The sequence below is a fragment of the Staurois parvus genome, unplaced genomic scaffold (assembly GCF_062004578.1).
Source record: "Staurois parvus isolate SC_StPar_1 unplaced genomic scaffold, SC_StPar_1.0 ptg000414l, whole genome shotgun sequence".
Classification (NCBI taxonomy): domain Eukaryota; kingdom Metazoa; phylum Chordata; class Amphibia; order Anura; family Ranidae; genus Staurois; species Staurois parvus.
This window is the reverse complement of record NW_028318210.1, coordinates 7,629,195-7,657,110: the sequence shown is the minus strand read 5'-3', so window position 1 is coordinate 7,657,110 and position 27,916 is coordinate 7,629,195. Positions and strand designations below refer to the sequence as shown.

Sequence of the window (27,916 nt, the reverse complement as noted above, 5' to 3'; positions counted from 1 at the left end):
GTCTTGGGTGCAGGTTTATCATATTTCCCGGTAGTATCACAGCTTTGCTAGGTAACACCTGTGACTATGGTATCACAATACGTTAAAACCCTTATGGCCAGATTGATGCTCCACAGCCCACAGGGAGTCACCGCTGCAAACCTCTGCCCAGTTGTTCACTGTCAGTCATTTGGATGCATGATATATAGCCCCTCTGTAGGAAAAATGGGATTTTCTTTAACGTTGAGTAGAAGAAGCAAGCAACTGCCTGGAGAGTTTTCAGTGGCAGTTATGCAGCTCCTTGTAGCTCACAGCATGTGGATCTTACTGGAGCACTGACATGTTGATAGAATACTGAAGCTAGCTATAGATGGATTGAAATTCAGTTGGCTCAGCACGGACGCAACTAATTTTGAACCGTCTATGGCTGTTCAGTTAGTGGGAAGTCAATCTAACTATAGACTTCTCACGAATGGGCTTGTCGGAAAATGTTTATTCAAACAGTGCTGCAGCCGATGCTAGCTGTTCAAGAAAAAAATTGACCCATTTATGCTTAGCTTTAGGCTGGCCATAGATGGTTCTTTTTCAAGCAAATAAAAAAATACTTTTCTGATCCACACATCGTTGTGACGTATTCGAACAGTGGGCCTCCCCCCACTGTCAGGATGTACTGATCAGTGGCTGCAAGCTTCTAATTAACAAAAGCTTTCCAACAGTTCTGTTTGACAGAAGTAAGTTGTTAGATCAGCATCTGATGAGAGGGAATGACCATAGATAGATCAAAATTTGGCCTGTCCCTGCTGAACTGGCCAAATTTCAATTTACCTATGGACAGCTTTAGAGAGTGCATGGAATTTGGGGGAGGTGGCGTTGTAGAGTTGTAGCTTGAAAGATGATAATAAGAAAGTAGTTCTACTTTGTTTCATATGTCTTTAGGAAAATCTTGTATTTTGTGCATTTTACAGCTTGGTAATGGTGTCTCTTATTTTCAGACCGGAGAAGGTACCATCCATTTTACCCGCACACACCACATAGTACGTAAAACAACCTTGTATGATATGGATGTAGATCCTGGCCTGAAGTATGCAGCCATTGGTTGTCAGGACAGAAATATCAGGTAGGTCTAATCTTTTAAATTTAGTTTTGTGTTTTCATATGCAGAATGTCTTGAAGATTAGATTAGGATTGTAAGGAAACTGCTTTCAGTGTTACAACTGCTAGATGAACCCCTTGTAGCCAAACTGTGTTGTCTTCATTGATCTGACATCAGTAAACTAAAAGCTGGCTGCTGTAGATTACTGCACTTTGTGCACTGTATTTTCTCTTGCTCCATTAAAATGAACATTTTTTTTATAACTTTGAGAATCCTAAACTACTTAATATCTTTTCTTTTCTGAGTGTCAATATTAAATGGTCCTATTGTGACCCTCTTGTTTTTCTCTTTTCTCTTCAGGATATTTAACATCAGCAGTGGGAAGCAGAAGAAGCTGTACAAGGGATCACAAAGTGAAGATGGGACTCTTATTAAAGTAAGTATATGGTCCCTGATATTACTTTCCATCAGATTATAAGGCAGATTTATACCTTTATGTTCATCATACCTTGGTAGTTCTCTTCATTCAGCAGATGAGTGCTGAAATCCATACAGGAACTAAAGCCTACACACCCAACTATTTAAAGTGGCTGTAAACCCTTACACATACCCAATGAAGTGACTTACCTGATACACAGAGATGAAACAAATCCTCCTACAGCTGTCTTTTCCCTACATCTATTCAAAGTACAGAATTTACACAGGATTGCTCAGCTCTGAAAAGCAGGGGGCGGGGAGCTGAATTTACATCAGTGAGGAGAAATCTGAGAGATGATTGGAGGAAAGGGACACCCCCCCTTCACACAGCACCATTTTTCTCTTGGTGGCAGGAAAACTTGTCAGGAGTGATTCATGCTGATATGAGAGGAACAAGGTAGCAGACAGAAATGACACTTGGTGCTCTGGTTTGAGACAAGTACACACTATTGAAGGATATGCTTTGTTTATATTTCATGTCTGAGGTTTACAGCCACTTTAATTTTAGTAGTGCTAGTCAAGTTGCTCTTATAATGCCCTGGTTAGGGTTCATTCAGACGGGGTATGCCTTTAGGCAGCAAGATTCTGCATACAGGCATTCATGACTGTCTGTAATATCCTGTTTTTCCACAATGTTTTTAAAATTTAGATTAGGCGTAGTCCTTTATTCAGTTATTCTCTTTTCACTGATTCTGGAAGGCTGCTGACTCAGCTTATGGTCCATTCTGAAAGTTGTTGTATTCCCTCCTTTATTATACAGATTTCCCAAACATCTTGTTAAGGCTTTTATAATATAGCTACTTATTATTGTGGAGAGATGAAATAAATTGTATAAAAATAAATTTTCATTATGAACTAACTCATTGGGTACCCATAACAAAAATGTTTGCATGTCCAAGTCCACTGTTGTCCCAGAATCCATATATAATGTTCCTGTCCAGGAATTGTATATGTACTAAGTATGAAAGAGTTAAGATTTTCCAGGACAGTCATAGATTTTTTGGCTCCCTGCTTAGTAGTAAATGCTAACCAGCATTATTTACTGCTGACATTAAAGCACAATCAGCAAACTGGACACAGATCCGCAGGGAATTTCAAGCTCTAGTAGTGATTTGTTATCATGTAAGCTGTACTTTGCATGTAGTGTGTATGTGTGCATCTTTTCCTTTGTCTCTTTATCTGTCTCCATCTTTCTCTATCTCTCAATCTCTCTCTCTCTCTCTCTCTGTCTCTTCATCTCTCTCTGTCTCTTCATCTCTCTCCATCTCTTCATCTCTCTTCATCTCTCTCTCTCATATGCTTTCTCCCTCTCTTCATCTCTCTCGTGCTCTCTCTCCCCCCATCCCCCCATATCTCTCTCCCCCCTCCCCATATCTTTCTCTCTCCCCCATCTCTCCCTCTCCCCCATCTTTCTCTCTCCCCCATTTTTCTCTCTCCCCCATCTCTCCTTCTCCCCCATCTCTCCTTCTCCCCCATCTTTCTCTCTCCCTCTCCCCCCATCTTTCTCTCTCCCTCTCCCGCACCATCTCTTTCTCCCTCTCCCCACCATCTCTTTCTCCCTCTCCCCACCATCTCCCTCTCCCCACCATCTCTCTCTCCCCACCATCTCTCTCCCTCTCCCCGCCATCTCTTTCTTTCTCCCCATCTCTCGCTCTCTCCCTCCCCCACCTCTCTCTCTCCCCCCTCTCTCTCCCTCTCCCCCCCTCTCCCCCCCCCTGTCCATCTCTCTCTCCCCCATCTTTCTCTCCCCCTGCCTTTTTCTCTCCCCCCCATCTTTCTCTCTCCCCATCTCTCTCCCTTCCCCCCTCTCTCTCCCTTCCCCCATCTCTCTCCCTTCCCCCTCCCCCTCTCCCCCCTCTCCCCCCCTCTCCCCCTCTCTCCCCCCCTCTCCCCCTCTCTCCCCCCCTCTCCCCCTCTCTCCCCCCTCCCCCTCTCCCCCTCCCCCTCTCCCTCCCCCCCTTCCCCCCTTCCTTCCCCCTCCCCCCCTTCCTTCCCCCTCTCCCCCCCTTCCTTCCCCCTCCCCCCCCCTTCCTTCCCCCTCTCCCCCCTCTTCCCCACCTCTTCCCCCCCCCCTCTTCCCCACCTCTTCCTTCCCCCCCCTCTCTCTCCCCCTCTCTCTCTTCCTCGCTCTCTTTATCCCTTCATCCATTTTGCTCTCCCTTCATCCGTCTCGCTTTCTCTCTCCCTTCATCCGTCTCGCTTCCTCTCTCCCTTCATCCATCTCGCTTTCTCTCTCCCTTCATCCGTCTCGCTTTCTCTCTCCCTTCAGCCGTCTCGCTTTCTCTCTCCCTTCATCCGTCTCGCTTTCTCTCTCCCTTCATCCGTCTCGCTTTCTCTCTCCCTTCATCCGTCTCACTTTCTCCCTCCCTCCCTCTATCCATCTCTCTCCCCCCCCTCTCTCTCTCTCTCTCCCTCCCTCCCTCTCCCTCTCTCTCCCTCTCTTCCCCTCTCTTCCCATCTCCTTCTCTATCCATCTTGCTCTCTGACATTTACAGTTAGCAGTCATAGCTTCTGTAATTATACCTAATTTTTTCACTTTAAGCTTACATTGGATCATGACCGAAGGAATAACCTGGCTGCCACTGACATGGTCAAGCTGGAATTTTGTGTTCCCTCAATATAGGGAAAAAATGACAGCTGTCTCATTGTGGTTGTATTGCTTTCTCTTTATTCGGCATAGTTAGAGCAGCCTTAATTTGACAGACTTTTTTTCCCCACAGCCCTTTTTGTTCTCTGCAGCAGATTTGTTTTATTTAGGTCACAATCGGCAGTTTGAACCTCAGTAATGGATCTTGATTGTATTACTGTGTATGTTACAGGCTGCCGGACTCATTTATTATCTAGTGGTCCTGTAGTGGACTGAATAAGTTTCCTTGGAATAAGTAAGGGGCTTTGTCCTTGCACAAGGAAGGAGCTCAACTAGCTCATTGGTGTTTGTTATTTAATTGATTGAATACGGTTTGTTATGTTCTTCTATGTGCATCTAGCTTTAAAAAGTCAGCACAAAGGGCCTTTTATGGTGTTGAGTGGTTATGTTCTCCAAGCCGTGATTAGTTCTCCTTACTAAGCGGACAGTGATTCTTGTAAGTACACCGCATTTCTCTCCTGCGTTAAGTACACCACACAAATCTTTTTTTGTAGATGGGGTTTTTAACAGGTTTTTCTTATTGTACTTATCTGAATTCCTCCAGGTTCAGACTGACCCATCAGGACTTTACATCGCTACTAGCTGTTCAGACAAAAACTTATCAATCTTTGACTTCTATACTGGGGAATGTGTTGCCACCATGTTTGGACATTCAGGTAATAACACTTCCATATGTAACCTCTTTCTACTCAAAGTATGTGTATAAATAGGTAATTGTTGTACAGATACATGAAATATGTTCTTTTACGGTCACCAGCTGGTAGCCTGCATGACTATTGGCTCTCACTTAGCTGTCACTAATAACCCAGGTCCCCACTGAAGAGTAGAAACCAATATGGCTCCAGATCATGTGATCTCTATGCCAAGTTTTACACAGTTATCACATGCTGGCTGGAGGCTTAACTGAAAAAAATACATCTTTAGCCTGCAGATGAACACTGCCACCTGCAGGCTGTAGTGCCATTTGTTTAATGCTGTAATTGTCAGATACAGTTACAGATTTTGAAGAAAAAAAATTGTTAAAAAAAATCAGTTTAAATAACTACATTTCTGCACATTACAGTCTCTATTAAAAAGGGGGCATTGAACACATGTATGAAAGAAAAAAAATGATTGGAAATGAATAAATATACAAAAATATTTTGAAACTTAGACAGTGTTATTATCGAGTTAACCCCAAAGCAAGCAGACAAGGCCATGGATAAGGGGGATAGAGCCAACCCTAATGTAGTGGACCCAAGCCTCATCATTTAGCAAGGGTCTCAAGTTCAGATTAAAACAGGTTGAGTCTCATATAGTGCAGTAGAAGAGGCTTGCACAGGCTACTCATTTACTGTGACATGGGAATGCTGTATATATGCCTCTCTAGCTGACTGTCCCCACCGCTCTAGTGACTGCCTTCCTTGCTTGCCTTCCATTTGTTATACTATGGTCTGGGGGTATGGGGGGGAAAGCTGTGTGCTCCAGTTAGTACTGGATGGCCCCACAATGTCTCAGCGAGCAGTGAATAGCAGCTAGAGCTAGCAGAAAGGAGCCACCTCAGGCAGGTATGTGAGTGTGTCCCCAAAATGTGCATGCACCATTTTTTGGCAATTCACCAGAATGTATGTCAGTCTGTTGGAAGGTGCATTAGGGTGCCATTCATAATGAATGGCAGCAGTGTGTTGAAGCACGCATTGGGGGCCCAGGCCCTTTTACATACTGTAGGTTGCTAGCAGATGCTGATTAATTCTGTTTAGGCATCAATGGCCTCTGACCATGAAAGGGTTGAGGGTCTTTTAACATTGGACCCCTGCTTCAAACCCTCACATGAATAAGAAGTCACTTGTGCCGATAGCCTGTTGAGATCCTCCTGTACCGCTCTGTTGAATTGCCTTTGTGAAGACCGTTTAAATTTTGTTTTAGCTTACACCTGTGGAGGCACTGAGGTTGATTTACTAAAATTGGAGAGTGCAAAATCTGGTGCAGCTCTGCATAGAAACCAATCAGTTTAGGTTTTTTTTTTTCGTCAAAGATTAATTACACAAGCTGAAGTTGGAAGCTGATTGGCTACCAATGCACAGTGGCACCAGATTTTGCACTATCCAATTTTAAGTAAATCAATCCTACTGTGTGATAAATATAAGACCCCTGAGTCTTGTACAAGGAGGAAATCAATCCTAAATCTGCTTAAAGCAAAACTGCTTTAAATGTCCTTTTTTTGTTTTAGCTTAACTAATGCATGCAATTATTTCAACGTAACTGTTTTTAATTTTATTCTACAGAGATTGTGACTGGAATGAAATTCACCAATGACTGCAAGCACCTTATATCTGTGTCTGGAGACAGGTATGGAGGTCTTTGGCAATACATAGTGATTTTGTACATATTGGGGTGGATTTACTAAAGGCAAATAGACTATGCACTCTGCAACTGCAGTTGCACTCTTTTTCCTTAGTACTTGTATTGTGGTAAAGCTTCACTTTGTAAAGAGTACCCAGTGAGGTGCAAGGAAAAAACAAAAAAAAAAGCATTTTTGCTTGCACATGATTGGATGATGGAATATACACATTTACCAAGCTCTGGAAAATCAGTGAAAGTACACTGGCAAAGTGCAATGTCTATTTGCCTTTAGTAAACCTACCCCATTGTCTTTTAGTTGGGAACCTTTTGTATTTTTGTTGCCAGAAAAAGGTACGTACTGAAAAGAGCAGGGATAGATTGGTGCATGCTTTAATTTGTCACTTAAATTAATGCTTTATTTTTGCAGCTGCATTTTTATCTGGCGCCTCAGCTCTGAGATGACCATCAGTATGCGTCAAAGACTGCCTGAAATGAGACAACGTGGAAAGGTGGTAGAGAAGGCAACACCCCACAAGGCATCCAGTGGACGGTATGGGACAGAAACTGGAAGATTTTCTGCTTAGGATTTTATACCATAGGAAGTGTTATGCTAGCTTGCATTGGTAATCATTTTTCCAATGCTATTTTCAGGTAAAATGGCAATTGTCAGATTGCCCTAGTAAACCAGTTAGTTCCTGATTTCAGCAAGGCCCACTTTTTTTCTTTCCAGGGGTAAAATCTATATCGTAAATCTTTCATTAAAATTATGGGGACAGTCGTGGCTGCTACATCTACTATTGGAAATGGTAGTTGTCTGGCTGTTATGTTGACACACTGGTTTCATTGTTTGCAAGTCACTGAAACAGTTAAATCATGAAAGGAAAAAGTCATTTTCTGTCCACTTGTTCTGATTCCGTGACTTGAGTAAGAGAGTCAGCATGAGAGCCAAGACAGGTTGGCAATAGCAGCCTTAAGTTTGGGGGGGGGGGGGGTTTCATATTGTACAGTGTAATCATAAAACACACAAAGGGGAATTTTTTCAAAACTGAGCAACTGTGCATGTGTATCATTCATTTTCCAAGCTTAAAGCACATTTCCACTCCAGCAATGTGGCCCCTTGTTGGCCCCTTGTTGGTTGCTAACATGCATGACCAGTCATCTTCCAGGTTCCATAGTATTGACACAGCCCCAGATGATCCACATTGGCTCACAACTGATATGATCCATAATTATTTATATAGAATAACGTTGAATAAAACACCTGAACCGGATGGCATATACCCACGGGTCCTTAAAGAATTGAGCTCTGTCTTTTCAAAGCCATTGTTTCTAATTTTTAGGGACTCTTTAAAGTGTTAGTAAACCCAGGACCCTGCATTCACTATATCTGTCTCCCACAAGGCACACAACATGGGAATGCAATTATGTTAGTAAATATAAACTGCTAAATACCTTTTCTCATCAGCAGTTAGAGCAGTCTTGTGACTTCAGCAGAGCCTTGGTTAAAGCTTGTAGAAGGAGTTTTCTTTCTGCTCTAGGAGGATGTAAAACTCCTGGCCTCTGTCTTGATTGGTCCTGTGCTGATTACATGCATTCTCCCAAGAAAAAGAAAACCTCTCTAGCAATGCACACTAAACTGAGCATGTGCAGAAGGGCACAGGTTCAATCTGTCTTATCAGAGTGGACATTTGAACAAGAGGCGGGGCAGAGAAGCCAGCATTAAACAACCTTTTTACACAATGCAGAGGATTAACCCCTTAGTTTCTTCAGTGAGTATAACAAGCATGCTTTACTGCATATACAGACTGATTTTACTGTTGTGGGTTTAGTAACACTTTAACGACTGGCGTAATACCACTGGATTGGCAAAAGGCCAATGTGGTGCCTATATTTAAAAAGAGATCAAAATCTTTACCAAGTAATCTTTACAAATTATAGACCTGTTAGTGTAACATCTATAGTTGGGAAGATACTGGAGAGTTTAATAAAAGACCACATAGATGAGTTCTTGCTGGAAAAAAATATTTTAAGCAGCAGACAGCATGGATTCATGAAAGACAGAAGTTGTCAAACAAATATGAATTCTTTTTATGAGGAAGTGAGCAACCTGCTGATCCAGTTGACATTCAATAAGTATATGGCCAGATTTACGTCTTTCATTACAAGAGAAACATTGTATTGTTGATATTGTACAAAAGCATCATGTTCACAAAATTGATCATTTTAGCATAGCTGGCAATACAAATGCTCCATATTTTTTACAGCTTATGAAAAAATATGTTGATTGACATTTCCCAGATCAGACTTTAGACTTAACATCAGATATGTTCAGTGTTACATAAATACATGGCCACACACAGCTGATGTGTAAGGAAAAGTCTACAGGCTTGGAAAAATCCGTATGTAAATGGATAGAAAACTGGCTAAAAGATTGTATTCAGAGAGTAGTGGTTAAATGATTTATACTCTGAATGGTCTAGGGTTGTCAGTGGTGTACCCCAAGGTTCAGTGTTGGGACCCTTACTTTTTAATATATGTATAAAAGATATAGGCTCTGGGATTAAAGATACTGTTTCAGTGTTTGGAGACATCCTTTAAGGACGTTATTCCACAGCAAAGCTTGCTGTCATCTGCAATTTACAAGCTGACCTCAATGCACTTTTTAAATGGGCAACTATGTGGCAAATGAGGTTTAATGTTGATAAATGTAAGGTTCTGCACTTGCGGGCTAAGAATATACATCATACATACTAGGGGGGGGTACAACTGGGGGAATCAATGGTGGAGAAGGATCTGGGGGTTCTGGTAGATCATAAGCTTAATAATGGCAAAATCCTCTCTTGTATTAAAAGAGGTATAGACTCCAGAGAGAGAGATATCATATTACCCCGGTACAAATTGTTAGTAATACCTCATCTGGAATATGCAGTTCAGTTTTGGGCACCAATTCACAGAAAGAACATTGGGGAACTGGAGAAAGTGCAGAGAAGAGCAACCAAACTGATAAGAGGCATGGAGGAGATCAGATATGAGGAAAGATTAGAGGAACGGAATTGATTCTGTTGAGAAGATGAGATTAAGGGGGGATATTATCAACATGTATAAATACAGGTGAAATTTGAAAAATTAGAATATCGTGCAAAAGTTCATTTATTTCAGTAATGCAACTTAAAAGGTGAAATTAATATATGAGATAGACTCATTACATGCAAAGCAAGATAGTTCAAGCTGTGATTTGTCATAATTGTGATGATTATGGCTTACAGCTCATGAAAACCCCAAATCCACAATCTCAGAAAAGTAGAATATTACATGCAATCAATAAAACAAGGATTGTACATAGAACAATATCAGACCTCTGAAAAGTATAAGCATGCATATGTACTCAGTACTTGGTTTGGGCCCCTTTTGCAGCAATTACTGCCTCAGTGCGGCGTGGCATGGAAGCTATCAGCCTGTGGCACTGCTGAGGTGTTATGAAAGACCAGGATGCTTCAATAGTGGCCTTCAGCTCTTCTGCATTGTTCGGTCTCATGTCTCTCATCTTTCTCTTGGCAATACCCCATAGATTCTCTATGGGGTTCAGGTCAGGAGAATTTGCTGGCCAATCAAGCACAGTAATCCCACGGTCATTGAACCAGGTTTTGGTGCTTTTGGCAGTGTGGGCAAGTGCCAAGTCCTGCTGGAAAATGAAGTCAGCATCCCCATAAAGCTCATCTGCGGAAGGAAGCATGAAGTGCTCCAAAATCTCCTGGTAGACGGCTGCGTTGACCCTGCACTTAAATGAAGCACAGTGGACCAACACCAGCAGATGGCATGGCTCCCCTAATCAACACAGACTGTGGAAACTTCACACTGGACTTCAAGCATCTTACAGTGTGTGCCTCTCCATTCTTCCTCCATACTCTGGGTCCTTGGTTTCCAAATGAGATGCAAAAGTTGCTCTCATCAGAAAAGAGGACTTTGGACCACTGAGCAACAGACCAGGTCTGTTTTTCTTTAGCCCCGGTAAGACGCTTCTGACGTTGTTTGTTGTTCAGGAGCGGCTTGACAAGAGGAATACGACATTTGAAGCCCATGTTCAGGATCCGTCTGTGTGTGGTTGCTCTTGATGCACTGACTCCAGCCTCAGTCCACTCCTTGTGAAAGTCCCCAACACTTTTGAATGGCCTTTTCCTAACAATTCTCTCCAGGCTGCGATCATCCCTGCTGCTTGTGCACCTTTTTCTCCACACTTTTCCCTTCCACATAACTTTCTATTAATGTGCTTTGATACAGCACTTTGGGAACATCCAACTTCTTTTGCAATTACCTTTTGAGGCTTTCCCTTCTTATGGAGGGTGTCAATGATGGTTTTCTGCACAACTGTCAGGTCAGCAGTCTTTCCCATGATTGTGATTCCTACTGAACCAGACAAAGACCATTTAAAGGCTCAGGAGCCCTTTGCAGGTGTTATGGCTTAATTAGCTGATTAGAGTGGGACACTTTGAGCCGAGAATATTGCACCTTTTCACAATATTCCTAATTTTCTGAGATTGTGGATTTGGGGTTTTCATGAGCTGTAAGCCATAATCATCACAATTATGACAAATCACAGCTTGAACTATCTTGCTTTGCATGTAATGAGTCTATCTCATATATTAGTTTCACCTTTTAAGTTGCATTACTGAAATAAATGAACTTTTGCACGATATTCTAATTTTTCAAGTTTCACCTGTACATCAGTGGTTCATATAGTGAACTTGGTGTAGAGTTATTCACCCTGGGGTCCTCACAGAGGACAAGGGGGCACTCCTTACGTCTGAAAGAAAAGAGATTTAATTTCCAAATATGGAAAGGTTTCTTCACAGTAAGAGCTGTGAAAATGTGGAATAGACTCCCTCAAGAGTTTGTTCTGGCCAGGTCAGTGGATTGCTTTAAAAAAGGCCTGGATTCTTTCCTAGATGCACAAAATACAGTCAGGTCCATAAATATTGGGACATTGACACAATTCTAACATTTTTGGCTCTATACACCACCACAATGGATTTGAAATGAAACAAACAAGATGTGCATTAACTGCAGACTGCCAGCTTTAATTTGAGGGTATTTACATCCAAATCAAGTGAACGGTGTAGGAATTACAACAGTTTGCATATGTGCCTCCCACTTGTTAAGGGGCCAAAAGTAATGGGACAGAATAATAATCATAAATCAAACTTTCACTTTTTAATACTTGGTTGCAAATCCTTTGCAGTCAATTACAGCCTGAAGTGTGGAACGCATAGACATCACCAGACGCTGGGTTTCATCCCTGGTGATGCTCTGCCAGGCCTCTACTGCAACTGTCTTCAGTTCCTGCTTGTTCTTGGGGCATTTTCCCTTCAGTTTTGTCTTCAGCAAGTGAAATGCATGCTCAATCGGATTCAGGTCAGGTGATTGACTTGGCCATTGCAGAACATTCCACTTCTTTCCCTTAAAAAACTCTTTGGTTGCTTTTGCAGTATGCTTTGGGTCATTGTCCATCTGCACTGTGAAGCGGCGTCCAATGAGTTCTGAAGCATTTGGCTGAATATGAGCAGATAATATTGCCCGAAACACTGCAGAATTCATCCAGCTGCTTTTGTCAGCAGTCACATCATCAATAAATACAAGAGGACCAGTTCCATTGGCAGCCATACATGCCCACGCCATGACACTACCACCACCATGCTTCACTGATGAGGTGGTATGCTTAGGATCATGAGCAGTTCCTTTCCTTCTCCATACTCTTCTCTTCCCATCACTCTGGTACAAGTTGATCTTGGTCTCATCTGTCCATAGGATGTTGTTCCAGAACTGTGAAGGCTTTTTTAGATGTCGTTTGGCAAACTCTAATCTGGCCTTCCTGTTTTTGAGGCTCACCAATTGTTTACATCTTGTGGCGAACCCTCTGTATTCACTCTGGTGAAGTCTTCTCTTGATTGGTGACTTTGACACACATACACCTACCTCCTGGAGAGTGTTCTTGATCTGGCCAACTGTTGTGAAGGGTGTTTTCTTCACCAGGGAAAGAATTCTTCGGTCATCCACCACAGTTGTTTTCCGTGGTCTTCCGGGTCTTTTGGTGTTGCTGAGCTCACCGGTGCGTTCCTTCTTTTTAAGAATGTTCCAAACAGTTGTTTTGGCCACGCCTAATGTTTTTGCTATCTCTCTGATGGGTTTGTTTTGTTTTTTCAGCCTAATGATGGCTTGCTTCACTGATAGTGACAGCTCTTTGGATCTCATCTTGAGAGTTGACAGCAACAGATTCCAAATGCAAATAGCACACTTGAAATGAACGCTGGACCTTTTATCTGCTCATTGTAATTGGGATAATGAGGGAATAACACAAACCTGGCCATGGAACAGCTGAGAAACCAATTGTCCCATTACTTTTGGTCTCTTAACAAGTGGGAGGCACATATGCAAACTGTTGTAATTCCTACACCGTTCACCGGATTTGGATGTAAATACCCTCAAATTAAAGCTGACAGTCTGCAGTTAAAGCACATCTTGTTTGTTTCATTTCAAATCCATTGTGGTGGTGTATAGAGCCAAAAATGTTAGAATTGTGTCCATGTCCCAATATTTATGGACCTGACTGTATAACTGGATACTAACATTTATAGGTAAATTTAATCCAGGGAATATCCGATTGCCTCTCGGGGATCAGGAAGGTATTTTTTCTCCTGCAGGAGAAAATTGGATTATGGTTTGCTGGGGTTTTTTTGCCTTCCTCTGGATCAACTGTGGGTGTAGGATTATAACTTTTTTGATTGAACTGGATGGACGTTTGTCTTTTTACATCCAGACTATGTAACTTTGTAACTATTTTATTCCTCCTTTTCTCTATATTCTGAATCTTATAATGACCTTGTATTAATGCCTTGGTACAAGTCAGAAGGATTCCCTAACCCAACATGGCTGTAGTTGGTTACTGAGAACTTCATGTGGTTGTCTAGTCATAGTTTACTTTGCGTTCACAATTATTAGTCTCTAATATCTAATACAATGTGTATATGTCGTATATTCTGTGATACTGAATCCCTATGTCTTCTATCTAGGCATAGATGGGACTTTGTACCACACTGTCTTGAAAAAAACTTGTTTTCAGTAAGCATTAGTGAAAAAGAAAAAACACTGAATGCTGACTGAGAACAAACCTTTCAAATATCTCTTAATATTCCTACTAAGGTTTTAGCTTGTGCTGCAGACATAGTACATCTTCTTGTCCTAGTCTAAATGTGTTGGGTAACTGAAGTCATTTTATGTTCCCAGAAGAGAGACTATTGCAGTGATGTGTCCAGTTCCTGCCCTGTCATCTGACAGTGACAAAGAAGGGATTGATGAGGGGAGCGACGAGGAGATCACAAGTAAGGCAATGAGTTTATTTTAGTTAGACCATATCACGTTAATTTGTTTTTTTAATCTACTAATATACACAAAAGTTCTAATGGCATCCAGTATCTTTTAAATCTAAAAATTCCAGTTTTTGATAAAAGTGGAGAGGTTAAATTGTTTATATATTTCATATGGAGAACTAAGCTGCTGCATTGTGTGAGAGTAGCTGTCAGGTTCTCCAATGTGCTACTAGCACAGAGTATTATAACCCTTGTTGCATCAAATAGTAACATTAAAAAACACAAAACACCGACAATGGGGCATAATTCCTGCCACTGACACCAACAATGGGGCATAATTCTTGCCACTGACACCAATAATGGGGCATAATTCCTGTCACTGCCACCAACAGTGGGGCACTATTCCTCCCACTGACACCAACAGTGGGGCACTATTCCTCCCACTGACACCAACTACTTCCCCTAATACCAAAATCGGGCATTGTTTACTCCCATTGGGTACGGTACGGCCCCCCAAAGTATGAAGGACAGTAAACTGGCCCTTTCCTTAGAAAGTTTGGAGACCCCTGGCTTATTCCAATTACACCGCGCTTAATATGTGCAATGCAATTCTTTGTATACCCACCCTTAACCTCCCTGGCGGTATTCCTAAGTGTAGCTCGGGGTTAATTAGCAGTGCCAAAAGCAGTAACCCCAAGCTACACTCGGGATTATCCTGCAGTGTTGCTCTGGGATTCCCTCGGTCACTTACCTTGTCCTACGCTCCCGTGATGTGTCCCCGGCCATCTCCTCTAGCTAATGCCGACATCCGTCTTCCATGTTCCGGTCCCTACGAGCGTCGGGATGTACGGGGGCTGGAACCGACGGGAAATTTTAAAAAGTGACATTCACTAATACACTAAAATCACATAGCAAAACATTACTGTTTCAAAGCATTTCCCATACATTTTGTCCCTACTGCTTTGTCCTGTGCCCTGCCTGAATTTTTACTGTTCTTTCTGCCTGGAAACTGAGAAACGTCCATGGCGTCCAAAAAGCGTCCCTTTATGTCAAAAGCTGTTTTAGACCAGCTAGAGAACAGCGATCGTAAATTAGAACCACTTGCAAAATTGAGTGATAATGATTTGTGGGGAAATTCGTCATCAGACACTGAAAACGATTTTGCGACTTTGCTCAGCGATGTGCGAACTTGGCGCTATATTTCAAATTTCAGTGTTTTTGGTTTGATTATATTATTGAATAAAAATAATAATTATTATTTTTTATGATTATTCATTATATTATAATTTATGATTTTGTGTTTCATATTTTAACATACCCGGGATGTTTACTAGACTCTTGTTCAGACAGATTTCAGTGAGTTATTCCTAAAAATTACAGGCCTACAATAAAAAAACGACCTATTTCCATGCAAAAAAATGTACCGCTTTCAGCACAGAAATATGGACATAATCAGACCGCTAGGGAGGTTAAATAAATTTTAGACATACAAATTCATACACCACAACATATAACCTAAATAAAAACATATAAAATAAAATGCATTTGTGAAATGTCCTTAATAAAGGTACTTGTATATGTAAAGTGCTTTCACTAGAAAGTGTCCATCCTGACTAAAAACAAGAAGGTGCTCAGTTAGTGCTTCTTGCAGTCTTATGCAAATCTTCACTGCCAGTTCTCTTCAATAGTGTCACTCCACCAACTGTGGCATCACCAACACTCTGGAGAACTCACCACACATCCATGACCCTCTATGCTCAGCGCCTCTATACCCTGGGGGAAATACATCCAGGAATTATGCTGCAGCTCCTCAGGAATCCTATCAGTTATAAATGTTACAGAGAAAAATGTTACATAGTGTAAAACCTTTTATTAAAATTACATCAAAAACAAAGCCAAAAAAAAAACACTCATAGTACTAAATACATTAAACTGTGCACCCAGGTAAAGTGCTTAACCACCACTGAATCCCCACTTCAGCATCCGCGATGCGAGCTCAGTCTTGTCAGTGGGATAACATCACTTCCTGTAGCCCCGCCTACAGGTGGCATGACTGCCTTGTAGTAATAAATACACGAGGCTTTAAAGAGGAGCTCTAGTCTCCGGTGAAAAAAAATAGCAGCTACAAAAACTGTAGCTGCTGACTTTTAAAAAAACAGCCACTCACCTATCGCTCAATCAAGCTGTGTGCTCACTGCAGCCAGGTTCACCAGCTGTTCTCTCTTTCGGCACCAGCATCTTAAGTGTGTGTGACAGCTTCTGGGTGCCTGCTGCACATTGTGAATGGTCCCTCAGTCTTCTGGGACCTGTCACATGTCCCTGAAGACTGGGGGGGGGGAGCTGGGAGTTTGTGTATAGCGTTGGAGAAGAACTTTCACTTTCTATCGCCTAGGTGGTCGGACGGAAGTGGGAGCAGGTACCTGTCAAAATCAGGTACCCGCTCCTGCTCATCTAACCCCGTCCCCGTCTCCCCAAAGTTGCCAATCGTTAATGGGGAGCGGGGTACAAGTCCATAAAGCAGAACTTCCCTTTTGGTTGGCGCTCCGCTTTAATTGAGTTTTATTGGCCTTCTGTTGCTCTGTGCCGTGACATCTGTTTTCTGTAGCTTTCTCAGTATTTAACGTTTGAGATTTTATATTTATATATTTTTTTTAATTCTTATGTAATGTTTTAGATTTGGAAAAGCCCACAAATATAGCGGACTCATTTAAAAGAAGCGGGTCTTACTGGGAAATGAAGAGGGTAAGTCTACCAACATCATTGTGTCAGACAGTAAACAGGTAATCGGTATAGATGAAATTTATATGGGTCACTAAAAATTAATGAGCAATAGAATTGTGCCTATTGTAGTCTCTGTGTGTGTGTCTCTCTCTCTCTCTCTTTCTCTGCTGTCCATTCATAGAACACTTTGTATTTTATGAATGGGTACACACAATGCACAGCTTTCCATTGCTGGGCAAGAGGGAGAGGAAGGACAGGCAAAACGCTTCAAGTGGCACTCAGAAAATAAGAGAAGTCCATGAAGTGGCATACACCTAGTTCGACTTAACCCGTTATAAGTCAGCACCTTGTTTAAAAGTGCTGCAATCCCTGTAGTCATACTTTACGTCCATTCTTCTTTTAGTACAAAGAGTCTTGCTCACTGCAGAGTGACATTACAAGTTAATGATCTAACAAGATATACAGTATAGTATACAGTAGACCCTCTCTGTCAAAGACTCACTCAGCTGTACTCTTCTAAATTGTATTTGATATGTTTTTCATTTTACCTACAGTGAATATATCTTATAGGGCTGGAGTGGATGTAATGGCACTACAGTATATAGTAACTCTTACGTTTCATTTTTTTAATGGTAATTTTGTAATACACAAAAACAACTAAGAGGATGATTGCTAGCTTGTTATGCAAGCCTTTAAAATTAAATCATCAAAATTTGCTAATTGCTTGGCAGTTGCTAGTAATTTTCTTTTATATCTAAAGGGGAAGGAGACTTGTATTGCCCAGCGTTCAGACTCTCTTGAAAAAACTCCCAGACAACGTGTCCGCTGGTCGCAGCCTGGAAACCTTGAAATGACAGTAAAGTCGATGCTCGATCTGCGGCAGCTGGAGTCTTTCTCTCCATGTGATGACCTCCTAGGGCACCACGAGGAACAGGGGGCAAAGTTACTTGATTCAAATGCACAGACTAGTATGGTGAGGAGTGTTTACCGGTGTAATATGTACAAATAGGCAAGCTTTCTTTAAAATGGCATTGGAGGAAACATATTGTGCACTATATCAAATTTTAAAGGCAAAATATATTCTATTAGTATTTTACATTTTTAAATGCCCTGTATAAGCAAGGTGTTTGCTGTTACCTTTACTAATTATAAGAACCTCATCTGTGCACCCCTCTGATCTAAGTTTTACTTTGTTGCTTAGGACTTGGTCAAAAGTCCTAGGTATTAAACAAAAAAAACTTTTTAAGTGTCTTTACCTTTCCCCCTCCTCTCTTTTAAAACTGGGCAGATGTAACCCACCCTCCTACGTCTTGGTCACATATTTACCCAGTTCTGGAATCTAGTTCTTGGGGTTCTGCCTAGGGCTGCAACTAACATTATTTTCATAATCAATTAGTTGACTGATAATTATTTTGACTAATCCGATAAAAAACTCAAAAAAGGTTTGGTGTATAATTTAGGTAATATGTAAAAAAAGATAAGTTATTCTTGAATAGCTTTATGCAATAGTAAATATATATAACCAGCTATATGGTTAGAGAACAAAGGGGTCAATTCACTAAAGGTTAGCGCATGCGATATGAAGGTCACGTGACTAATTTTTCAGAAATATCACATGAGATAAGAGTCAATTCATCAAAGTAAAATATCAAATGTGAGGAAAATACCACACATTTGTTAAAATAGTGAGATAAATACCTCAAAAAATTTAGATAATTCATTAACCACTTGCCCTTCCGAGGATTTACACCCCTTCCTGACCAGGCAATTTTTTGCAATACGATGCTGCATTACTTTAACTGACAATTGTGCGGTCATGCAACACTGCTCCCAAATTAGATTTATATCCTTTTTTCCCCACAAATGGAGCTTTCTTTCGGTGGTATATGATCTCCTGCGGTTTTTATTTTTTGCTCTGTAAACAAAAAAGACTGACAATTTTGAAAAAAAAAACAAAACAATATTTTTGACTTTTTGCTATAAAACATATCCAGTACAAAAATAAAAAAAAAATCAAATTTCATCATAAATTTAGGCCAAAATGTATTCTGCTACATGTGTTTGCTAGAAAAAAAAAAAAAAAAAAATCCCATTACATATAAATTAATTGCTTTACATGAAAGTTATAGCATCTACAAATGGCGGTATATATACTGGAATTTTATTTTGTACTAGTAATGGCGGCAATCAGCGATTTATGGTGGGACTGCGGCGGGCATTCTGACACGGGGGGGGGGCGACTGACTAACTGCCACTAACATCCTCCGTCACACTAATACAGTGATCAGTGCTAATAAAAAGCTCTAACACTGTTCTTATGACACTGGGCAGGAAGGAGTTAACATCTGGGGCGGTCAAAGGCTTAACTGTGTGCAGTGTACATTTTACTGTGTGCTGTGTGGAGGCATGCTGTTTTGCTGCATGTTGGTACTGACAGGGGAGAGATCTGTATTGTTTACATCTCCGTCCGGGACCCGGGGAGCCGACAGCTGTAGCCACCAATGGTGACGCGGGTAGGGCGCCTGCACGCCCCTACTCATAAATATAAAATCACGTATATATATGTGATTTTGCGCAGCCCTGTCGCCCTATAGCAGTAGTTCTGCTATAGGGCGGTCGGGAAGCGGTTAAAGTAAATTCATTAAAAAACACTTGTTTAGGTATACACTTTCACATTTTCTTGGCAGTTTATAGAGTTGGGAGGGGGAAAGAAATCTTTAAATGGTAAATTATTATTACCGTATTTTCCAGCATATAAGACGACTTTTTAACCCATGGAAATCTTCTGAAATGTCGGGGGTCGTCTTATACGCCGGGTGTCATGTTGAAACTTACCGTACCGGGACTTCTGACCCGGTGTAGCGGCAAGATGAGTATGCCCATGAAGATGTGTATCCCTGACACTTCTGCGCATATCACGGTTTTCGGCAGCAAGGTCGGATGCAGCAGTTGAGTACTCAATCGTGACTGAAACTGTGACATGCGCAGAAGCGTCAGGGATACACATCTTCATGGGCATACTCATCTTGCCGCTACACCCGAGTAGCGGCTGCGACGGGAGTGCTGCGAGGGCGAGCCATGTGTGCCCAGGTGGATGACTGGAAGAATGCAAAGATTACCGGTATTTATGAATCCTCTGCTACGGACATCGATCGCAATGTAGTTTCCTTGGAGAAATACAGGGGCTATGTCTGTATGATTGTCATTGTAGCATCTAAATGAGGAAAAACACCTGTAAACTACACTCAGCTTGTAGAAATTCACGCCAAATATGCTGAGAATGGTTTACGTATCCTCGGATTTCCCTGCAATCAGTTTGGAAAGCAGGAACCTGGGGATGAAGCTCAAATTAAAGGCTTTCTACAATGTAAAGTTTGACTTAAATTTGAATTGCCTTAGCTGTTGATTGAATGATGACTCCTAATTATATGGTATACACTAAAAATAATAAAAAAAACTGTATGATGGGGTAGTCAGTATATTTTGGCATATACCTGTGTACTGCTCGGATCGTCTTGGAGACAGGGAGGGCTGGAAGAGGGGTAGTCTTATACGGTGAGTATAGCCCAAACCCTATATTTTAACAGGAAAAGTAGGGGGTCGTCTTATACGCCCAGTCGTCTTATACGCTGGAAAATACGGTAAATGCAAAATTGTGTATAAAGAGACTTTTACTTCCAGCAGGGGAATTCAGCAGATCTAAACAGCAGCAGGCTAAATTGAAATGTTCTGTCCTGCTGACAATGGTCACCAGGGCATATTGACAGGGTGAACCTTCCCAGCGAGGACGCAGATGGTAATAAAAACCTAACAGGGGTTGCTAACACTTTGCCACTCTATCCAAAACTAATAGTTGTCTTTCTATACCTTTACAATTATAATCTTTACTGTTTTGTCTAAGTTTTTTTTTCTGTGGCAGGATCCATTTGTTCCTCATTGTGGCCCTGCACGTCCCCGCGTTATTCGATTAATGTCATGTGAGGATGGAGTTTTTAAACAGGAATTGGATACACCAGATGGCAAAGAATGTGTCATCTACCCTGATACAGGAGAGGAGCAGGCTCTTGATACATGCAGGTAATTTATAAAACTTTGCTCATCACCAGCTAGATTATGTGACCTCTCGTGCAGCCTTTCTCTTTTTCTGTTTTTAAGACATAGGCTTAGTGTGGATCCTTCTCTGAACATCAGGCTGACTTTGTATTTCTGCTGAAAGCAGGACTGGGAATTTGAACTAGTTACGTCTGTGAACCTATAAACAGGACCAGCAGTACCAGACATGACTTCAGTAATGCTGACACACTTTTCCATAAGGAAAAGACCACTCACAGGCCAGTCCTGCATGGCAGTAGTGCCCTCCACAGACTGTCAGGTGAACACCACAACTGTAAAGCTACATGTGCTTAAAGGAGAGAAACTCTGTCTGCTATGTACAACCGATATATAGTTTTTGTTGAATGATCATTCCATGTAAACTTTTGAAAACAAAAAATAAAAAGGGTTGGAAATGTTAGTTGATCATTTCTTTAGCCTATTAACTGATTTTCTTCTCATACTATAAAAAATAGGGAATGCCCATACTTGGACACAAGACCTTTTTATAGTCATGTATGTGTGATTAGCCGAAAGCCACTGTCAAGATAGAAGATAAAATTTCTGCATGTATTATTCTGCCACCTAGTGGAGTGTTTGGAATGAGGCTGTGGAACAGCTTTGGTGCATTATATAGCAAAAGGACAATGCGTGGCTAGGTTGCAAAGAAATTGTGGTTTTTTTTTTTTGTTTTTTTTTTTTGATCTACCATAAAATAGTGTATTTACACTGATAGAATTGTAAATTGCTTGCAAGATCCCCATAGAAAAATCAATCTATTGCACAATCTAAGTGGTCCAAAACAAGAATGCAGTCATCAATAATTTATAGAGTAAAACAGTTAGAGAAATTTAAAATTGAAGCTAGCAGATTATAAAATACCAGATATTTTTAATTTTATGTAATTACAGTGCTTAAGTTCTTTGATACATCTTCTCCAAGCGGTGCACCCACACCCCTTTAATTAACAATATTAAAAACCCACCACAAAAGGAAGAACTTTTTGAGACTTGTAACTTAACCTATCCATTCATAAACATATTATAAAAATGTTTCTTAGTTTCAAATATAAAAGAACTTCCTTTTAAAAGCAATAAGTACAGCATTTGTGTTGTTCAAATATACATATATGCTTTTCATAAGCTTATACATCATATGTCCTCCAATACATAGTTCCTAAATATCAGCCTAAGTTATCCTATGGCTGTACAATATCACAATAACATAAAGTCTCCCCATCTTTCTTCCTTTCCTTGGTTTACTTTTGAAGGGATGGAGATGTGGTTGCTAGTTGCAGTGCCATTTTAAAGATTTTACAATATGTTGCTGTCCAAAATACTTACAGTGGGGCAAAAAAGTATTTAGTCAGCCACCAATTGTGCACGTTCTCCCACTTAAAAAGATAAGAGAGGCCTGTAATTGGCATCATAGGTAGACCTCAACTATGAGAGACAAAATGAGAAAAATAATCCAGACAATCACATTTGCTGATTTGGAAAGAATATATTTGCAAATTATGGTGGAAAATAAGTATTTGGTCACCTACAAACAAGCAAGATTTCTGGCTCTCACAGACCTGTACCTTCTTCTTTAAGAGGCTCCTCTGTCCTGCACTCATTACCTGTATCACTAACACCTGTTTGAACTTGTTATCAGTATAAAAGACACCTTTCCACAACCTCAAACAGTCACACTCCAAATTCCACTATGGTGAAGACCAAAGAGCTGTCAAAGAACACCAGAAACAAAATTGTAGACCTGCATCAGGCTGGGAAGACTGAATCTGCAATAGGCAAGCAGCTTGGTGTGAACAAATCAACTGTGGGAGCAATAATTAGAAAATGGAAGACATACAAGACCACTGATAATCTCCCTTGATCTGGGACTCCACGCAAGATCTCACCCCGTGGGGTCAAAATGATCACAAGAACGGTGAGCAAAAATCCCAGGACCACACGGGGGGACCTAGTGAATGACCTGCAGAGAGCTGGGACCAACGTAACAAGGCTACCATCAGTAACACACTATGCCGCCAGGGACTCAGATCCTGCAGTGCCAGACGTGTCCCCCTGCTTAAGCCAGTGCATGTCCGGGCCCGTCTGAAGTTTGCTAGAGAGCATTTGGATGATCCAGAAGAGGATTGGGAGAATGTCATATGGTCAGATGAAACCAAAATAGAACTGTTTTGTAGAAACACAACTCGTCATGTTTGGAGGAGAGAGAATGCTGAGTTGCATCCAAAGAACACCATACCTACTGTGAAGCATGGGGCTGGCAACATCATGCTTTGGGGCTGTTTCTCCGCAAAGGGAACAGGACGACTGATCCATGTACAGGACAGAATGAATAGGGCCATGTATCATGAGATTTTGAGTGCAAACCTCTTTCCATCAGCAAGGGCATTGAGGATGAAACATGGCTGGGTCTTCAAACATTACAATGATCCCAAACATACCGCCCGGGCAACAAAGGAGTGGCTTCGTAAGAAGCATTTCAAGGTCCTGGAGTGGCCTAGCCAGTCTCCAGATCTCAACCCCATAGAAAACCTTTGGAGGGAGTTGAAAGTCTGTGTTGCCCAGCGACAGCCCCAAAACATCGCTGCTCTAGAGGAGATCTGCATGGAGGAATGGGCCAACATACCAGCAACAGTGTGTGCCAACCTTGTGAAGACTTACAGGAAACGTTTGACCTCTGTCATTGCCAACAAAGGATATATAACAAAGTATTGAGATGAACTTTTCATATTGACCAAATACTTATTTTCCACCATAATTTGCAAATAAATTCTTTCCAAATCAGCCAATGTGATTGTCTGGATTTTTTTTCTCATTTTGTCTCTCATAGTTGAGGTCTACCTATGATGCCAATTACAGGCCTCTCTCATCTTTTTAAGTGGGAGAACTTGCACAATTGGTGGCTGACTAAATACTTTTTTGCCCCACTGTACCTCTGTGTGCCTCCAGAAAAAGTGTGCCAGATGACCTAGGGAACATGTAGAGAAGTTCTTCTATCAACCAAGTTGAAATAGATTGACTTTAGTTATATTGTGATATTGTACGGCCATAGCTGTACAGTATCACAATATTAGGCTAAATTAAGTTGGTGTTTAAGGACTATGTACTAGAGGACATGTGATGATCAAGCTTATGAAAAGCATATATGAATAAAGATGAAATTTATTTTTTATAATGTGTTCATATATGGATAGAAAAGGTGGCTTAAAAAGTCCCCAGAAAATTCTTCCTTTCTGGGTTTTTAAACTTGTAAAATATCCAATGTTTCCACCTATTCTCTGAGATGTGCTGCAACTGTGTATTACAGACTGTGGGGAAATCCTTTCACATGTACTGAACCATGCATATATGTGCATCCAGTGAAAAACAGAACTAATACAGAACTACTAAGTGTTGAATTGTTTCTGCATAAATTACCAGAATTCCTCTTATGAGTTTGTTCCACAGTGACCTATTTGCGATATGAAATGTAGGCTGCTTTTTGGCTTCCAGCAGACATCATTTAACTGGAATTCAAGAAGAAACTGACTTTTGCTGGGTCAAAATAAGTCACCTGTAACGCTGGTTATACTAAGTTCAGATGGCTACTGGGTAATGTAAAAAAATCTTTATTTTTTTTGAATGCCGGTTTTACTGTAAACTGTGATCTTATGACACCGTGATTAGAGATCTGGCTATAGTACAGTGCAGGGATTGTATCCTTCACTGTCTCCTTCTTCTCCCCCTCATCTATCCACAAAAAGCTTTGTATTCTGCTCAAAGTGTACAAAGTGTTCTGTGAATGGACAAGAGGAGAGGAAAGGAGGGTAAACGACAGAATTTATTTGGACCCAGCAAAAGTTTTTTTTTTGTTTTGTTTTGTTTTGTTTTTTTTTTTTCATTGTCTGTCTTCCATTCAGTGTATGTACATTATTTCCCAGATCACCTAAGATGTGCAGGTAGTGTACAGCTAGCTATGCTTTAAGATAAACGTAAGTGATGTTGCACTCTTCCATGCCACCTTTGAATGACATTTGATTGAGGATACCCTTGGTGGAGGTAAACGTAGATCACATAGTATGTGTTGAATAATAAACAGTTTGTTTTGTCTTTTTTAGTGAATTTAAGGTAAGAGGTTTGCCCCATGAAGGTTATGATGATGTACAAGAGAAGCACAGCCCAGATAGTGCGTGTTCCGTGGATTACAGTAGCAGCCGCCTGTCTAGCCCTGATCACCCCAATGAAGGTCAGTAGTGGCTTTATGTAGGTGGTTGAAATTGCAGATTCTTTCAGAAAGTAAAATCCCTGTGTGATTAGGCTGTGGTGGAACTAGCCATACTCTGAAAAGGCTCAGGTTCACTAACCCAGAACTATACTATCCATGAGTACAAGCTATCTCTACTACCTTAGCATTAACATATAGCAGACACATGAACGGAGGAAACGCTACATCCGTCAGAGCTTAATCACATAGGTATTTTTCTTTTAGAGCCTTTTAGAGCATACCAGTACTCCAGCACTATTGCAATAAAACAATGTTTTTGTGGTGTAAATATGTGAAAAGATCTTCTTTTCCTTGTAGCACTGATATAAATAGCCTACAACATATTCCACTCAAAAAGGAGAAATTTGATTTTTTTTTTTTTTAAATGAGTGATAAAGGGAAAAAAATGTACACATATCTCCATCACAACAAAATTAGCAGATTTGGTTGGAGATTTTTCTTCATTTATATAATTTTATACCTAGTATATGATATACAAATAATATTTGCCAGGAGAACCTAGGTTCTGGAAGGTGTGTGCCATGTTCCTTGTTTTGTTCACCAATCATTGCAGAACTATTTGTCTTCTCCTCCTTATTGACCCCTTATATGTCCCAGAATCCGCATGCCAGTCTGATGTTATAGTAGCATGGGGCTTCACCAAAACTATTGTACTGGAGCATTCTTTGAGTGATCAGGTCTTCAACTGGCCATACACAGTAAGCAAGATTTCCAACTTGGCTTATGCTCAAACTTGGGTACCACTTTTTGGCCAGATCTGAATGATTCCAAAATTCATAGCTCATGATAAATTTCTACAATGGGAAGAAGGTAAATATGCACAGCAAATAAACAGGCAGATATGGTGGCAGGGGCGGACTGACCATTCGAGCACTTGGGCACTGCCCGAGGGCCCGGGGTCAGTAGGGGGCCTTCTTTTATTTGCTTAATTGAGCTGGGTCAGTGACTCAGTGTTGAAGCAAGATAGTCATCGTGACAGTCAAGTCAGCTAGTGTTTTCAGGAGAGAGGTTAACAGTGCTTGGACCAATGTAAGTATGCACATGCCCATACCTGTGGGGTCCCTGTGGAAGCTGGAAATCGCTGTAGTAGACTCTGATACTACAGTGATTGCTGCTGTCTTGAGTCAAGCAGCTGCTCTGCTGCATAGTGAACACAGGGGATTGCTTGCTGTGAAGAGCCGCCATTCACAGAACACATTTTTCTAAATGAATGCAAGACTTTCCCCATTGGAACATGGTGGAGATAGTAAATAGAGAGAATACTACAGTGGTTTCTTGCTTCCATAGGGATCCAACAGGTATGGCATATGTGTACTTGCATTGATCCAGACTGGACCAATTTAATAATGTTCTAAAAACCATATCTGAAGATCAGCTTTAAGAGCTACCAATCATGCAGTGGCTTTTGAAACACCTGCCTGCCTTCTGTTGCCAGGGTCTTTATATCCCCCCAAGTTTGGTTTGGAACCTGCTGAGCCTGCAGCTTACTGATTCCAGCTAGGGGGAGCCTGGCGCTGAGGCTTGGCTATACCCAAGTACAGATTAGGGCTCCCCTCTCGTGTATTGCCATCTGTAAAGATGATATAGTTGATTCTCTTGCTTTTTCATGGTGGTATAAAAGCAGAAGCAAATCATATGCAGTATGGGCTGGGCTTCATCTGGATTTTGATTTGATACCTCCCTTGGAACACTATTATGTTTTCCATTTTGAAGCTTTCTTCCTGCTGTCAACCACAGCCACCAGTGGTTACATTTAAAATATAAGGAGCGCAAGTCACACCGGGACTTTTGAGTTTATATAATAAAAGAACAAATTTTGAGGAGTGGAAACTGTATTTATTTTTCAACATACTTCCCTGCTACATTAATACACTTATCCCAGCATTTAACTAATGCCTGGAAAGCTTCATCATAGAAGGATTTGTCAATATGCCTGAACCATCCTAGGACAGCCAGCTTCACTTCGAGAATTAATGTGTTCACCGTTCCCACAGACAGATTAGTCTTTTGTGCAGTTTCACAACAGGTTATGTGTCAATTATCCAGCATCAGGCATTCCAGGTGCTGAATATTCACAGGAATGAAAGCTGTGAGCTGGGAACCACCACGGTCGGGATCGTCACTGATAGGCATACGGCCATCTTTGAAATATTTTCACCATTCAGAGGTCTTACTGCAGCTGAGCATCTCATCACCATACTGTACTTGAAGTCTTCTGTAGATATCCCTGGATTTTATGCCTTTGTTCACAAGAAACTTCATCACCACACACTGTTCCATGCACGCACTAACACTGTTGTCTGCCATCTTGATTAACGGTCTATGGACTGGCCCGCAACCTGTGCACCACCTATCAGTAATAGGACACACTTGCCACTTTCTACTGTGTGTAGTACCACCACGCTAGCATCTATTTTTTTACCTGTAAAATTAAAAGTCCCGGTTTGACTTGAACGCCCCTCATATGTATAGTTTTATTTTTTGGGATTTATCTGAATTTACTACATAATGTTATCAATCTTGTCCCCTGTGCAGTTTGTAAAGGTCATTTCACACAGGTTTTTGCTAATACCTGGGAAACGTAAGGGGTTAATTATAGGAGGCTCTATAAGGGTTTTACACTTGTCTTCCCTGTGGGTTCTCTGCTACCCTACTTTACAATACAATACCTTAAAATTCCTTGATGTGGAATTTGCACAGGGCTTGACAATTATTTTCCTGCCCGATATATAGGTGACAGAGATTGGTTCTGATTGGCTCAGATACTCAGTACAGCATTATGGAGAGGCATCACATGTTCCTCCACAACTGAAACCACCATCAATACTACTATTTCTTGACACTTCAATGGTAGATTCAGACAGTGGGGAACATGGTTTTGGGAAAGTTCTGGCTGTTTAACTTCAATAAAGCAAACCTATTATATTTCATAGTATGGGCAAAGTA

At 41.1% G+C, this 27,916-nt stretch overlaps 1 protein-coding gene across 4 annotated transcripts in view; it reads left to right on the top strand.

Annotated features, from left to right (window-relative positions):
• MAPKBP1 (mitogen-activated protein kinase binding protein 1) overlaps positions 1 to 27,916 on the top strand; it is a 248,028-nt gene that overhangs the window by 198,010 nt on the left and 22,102 nt on the right. For all 4 annotated transcript variants that reach the window (XM_089686912.1, XM_089686911.1, XM_089686909.1 and 1 more), the window contains 10 exons: positions 972 to 1,096; positions 1,433 to 1,508; positions 4,741 to 4,852; positions 6,461 to 6,524; positions 6,946 to 7,068; positions 13,797 to 13,891; positions 16,554 to 16,621; positions 17,361 to 17,573; positions 20,520 to 20,677; positions 24,804 to 24,931. In XM_089686912.1, the coding sequence (XP_089543038.1) occupies positions 972 to 1,096; positions 1,433 to 1,508; positions 4,741 to 4,852; positions 6,461 to 6,524; positions 6,946 to 7,068; positions 13,797 to 13,891; positions 16,554 to 16,621; positions 17,361 to 17,573; positions 20,520 to 20,677; positions 24,804 to 24,931 (1,162 nt within the window). The remainder of the gene's footprint in view (positions 1 to 971; positions 1,097 to 1,432; positions 1,509 to 4,740; positions 4,853 to 6,460; positions 6,525 to 6,945; positions 7,069 to 13,796; positions 13,892 to 16,553; positions 16,622 to 17,360; positions 17,574 to 20,519; positions 20,678 to 24,803; positions 24,932 to 27,916) is intronic.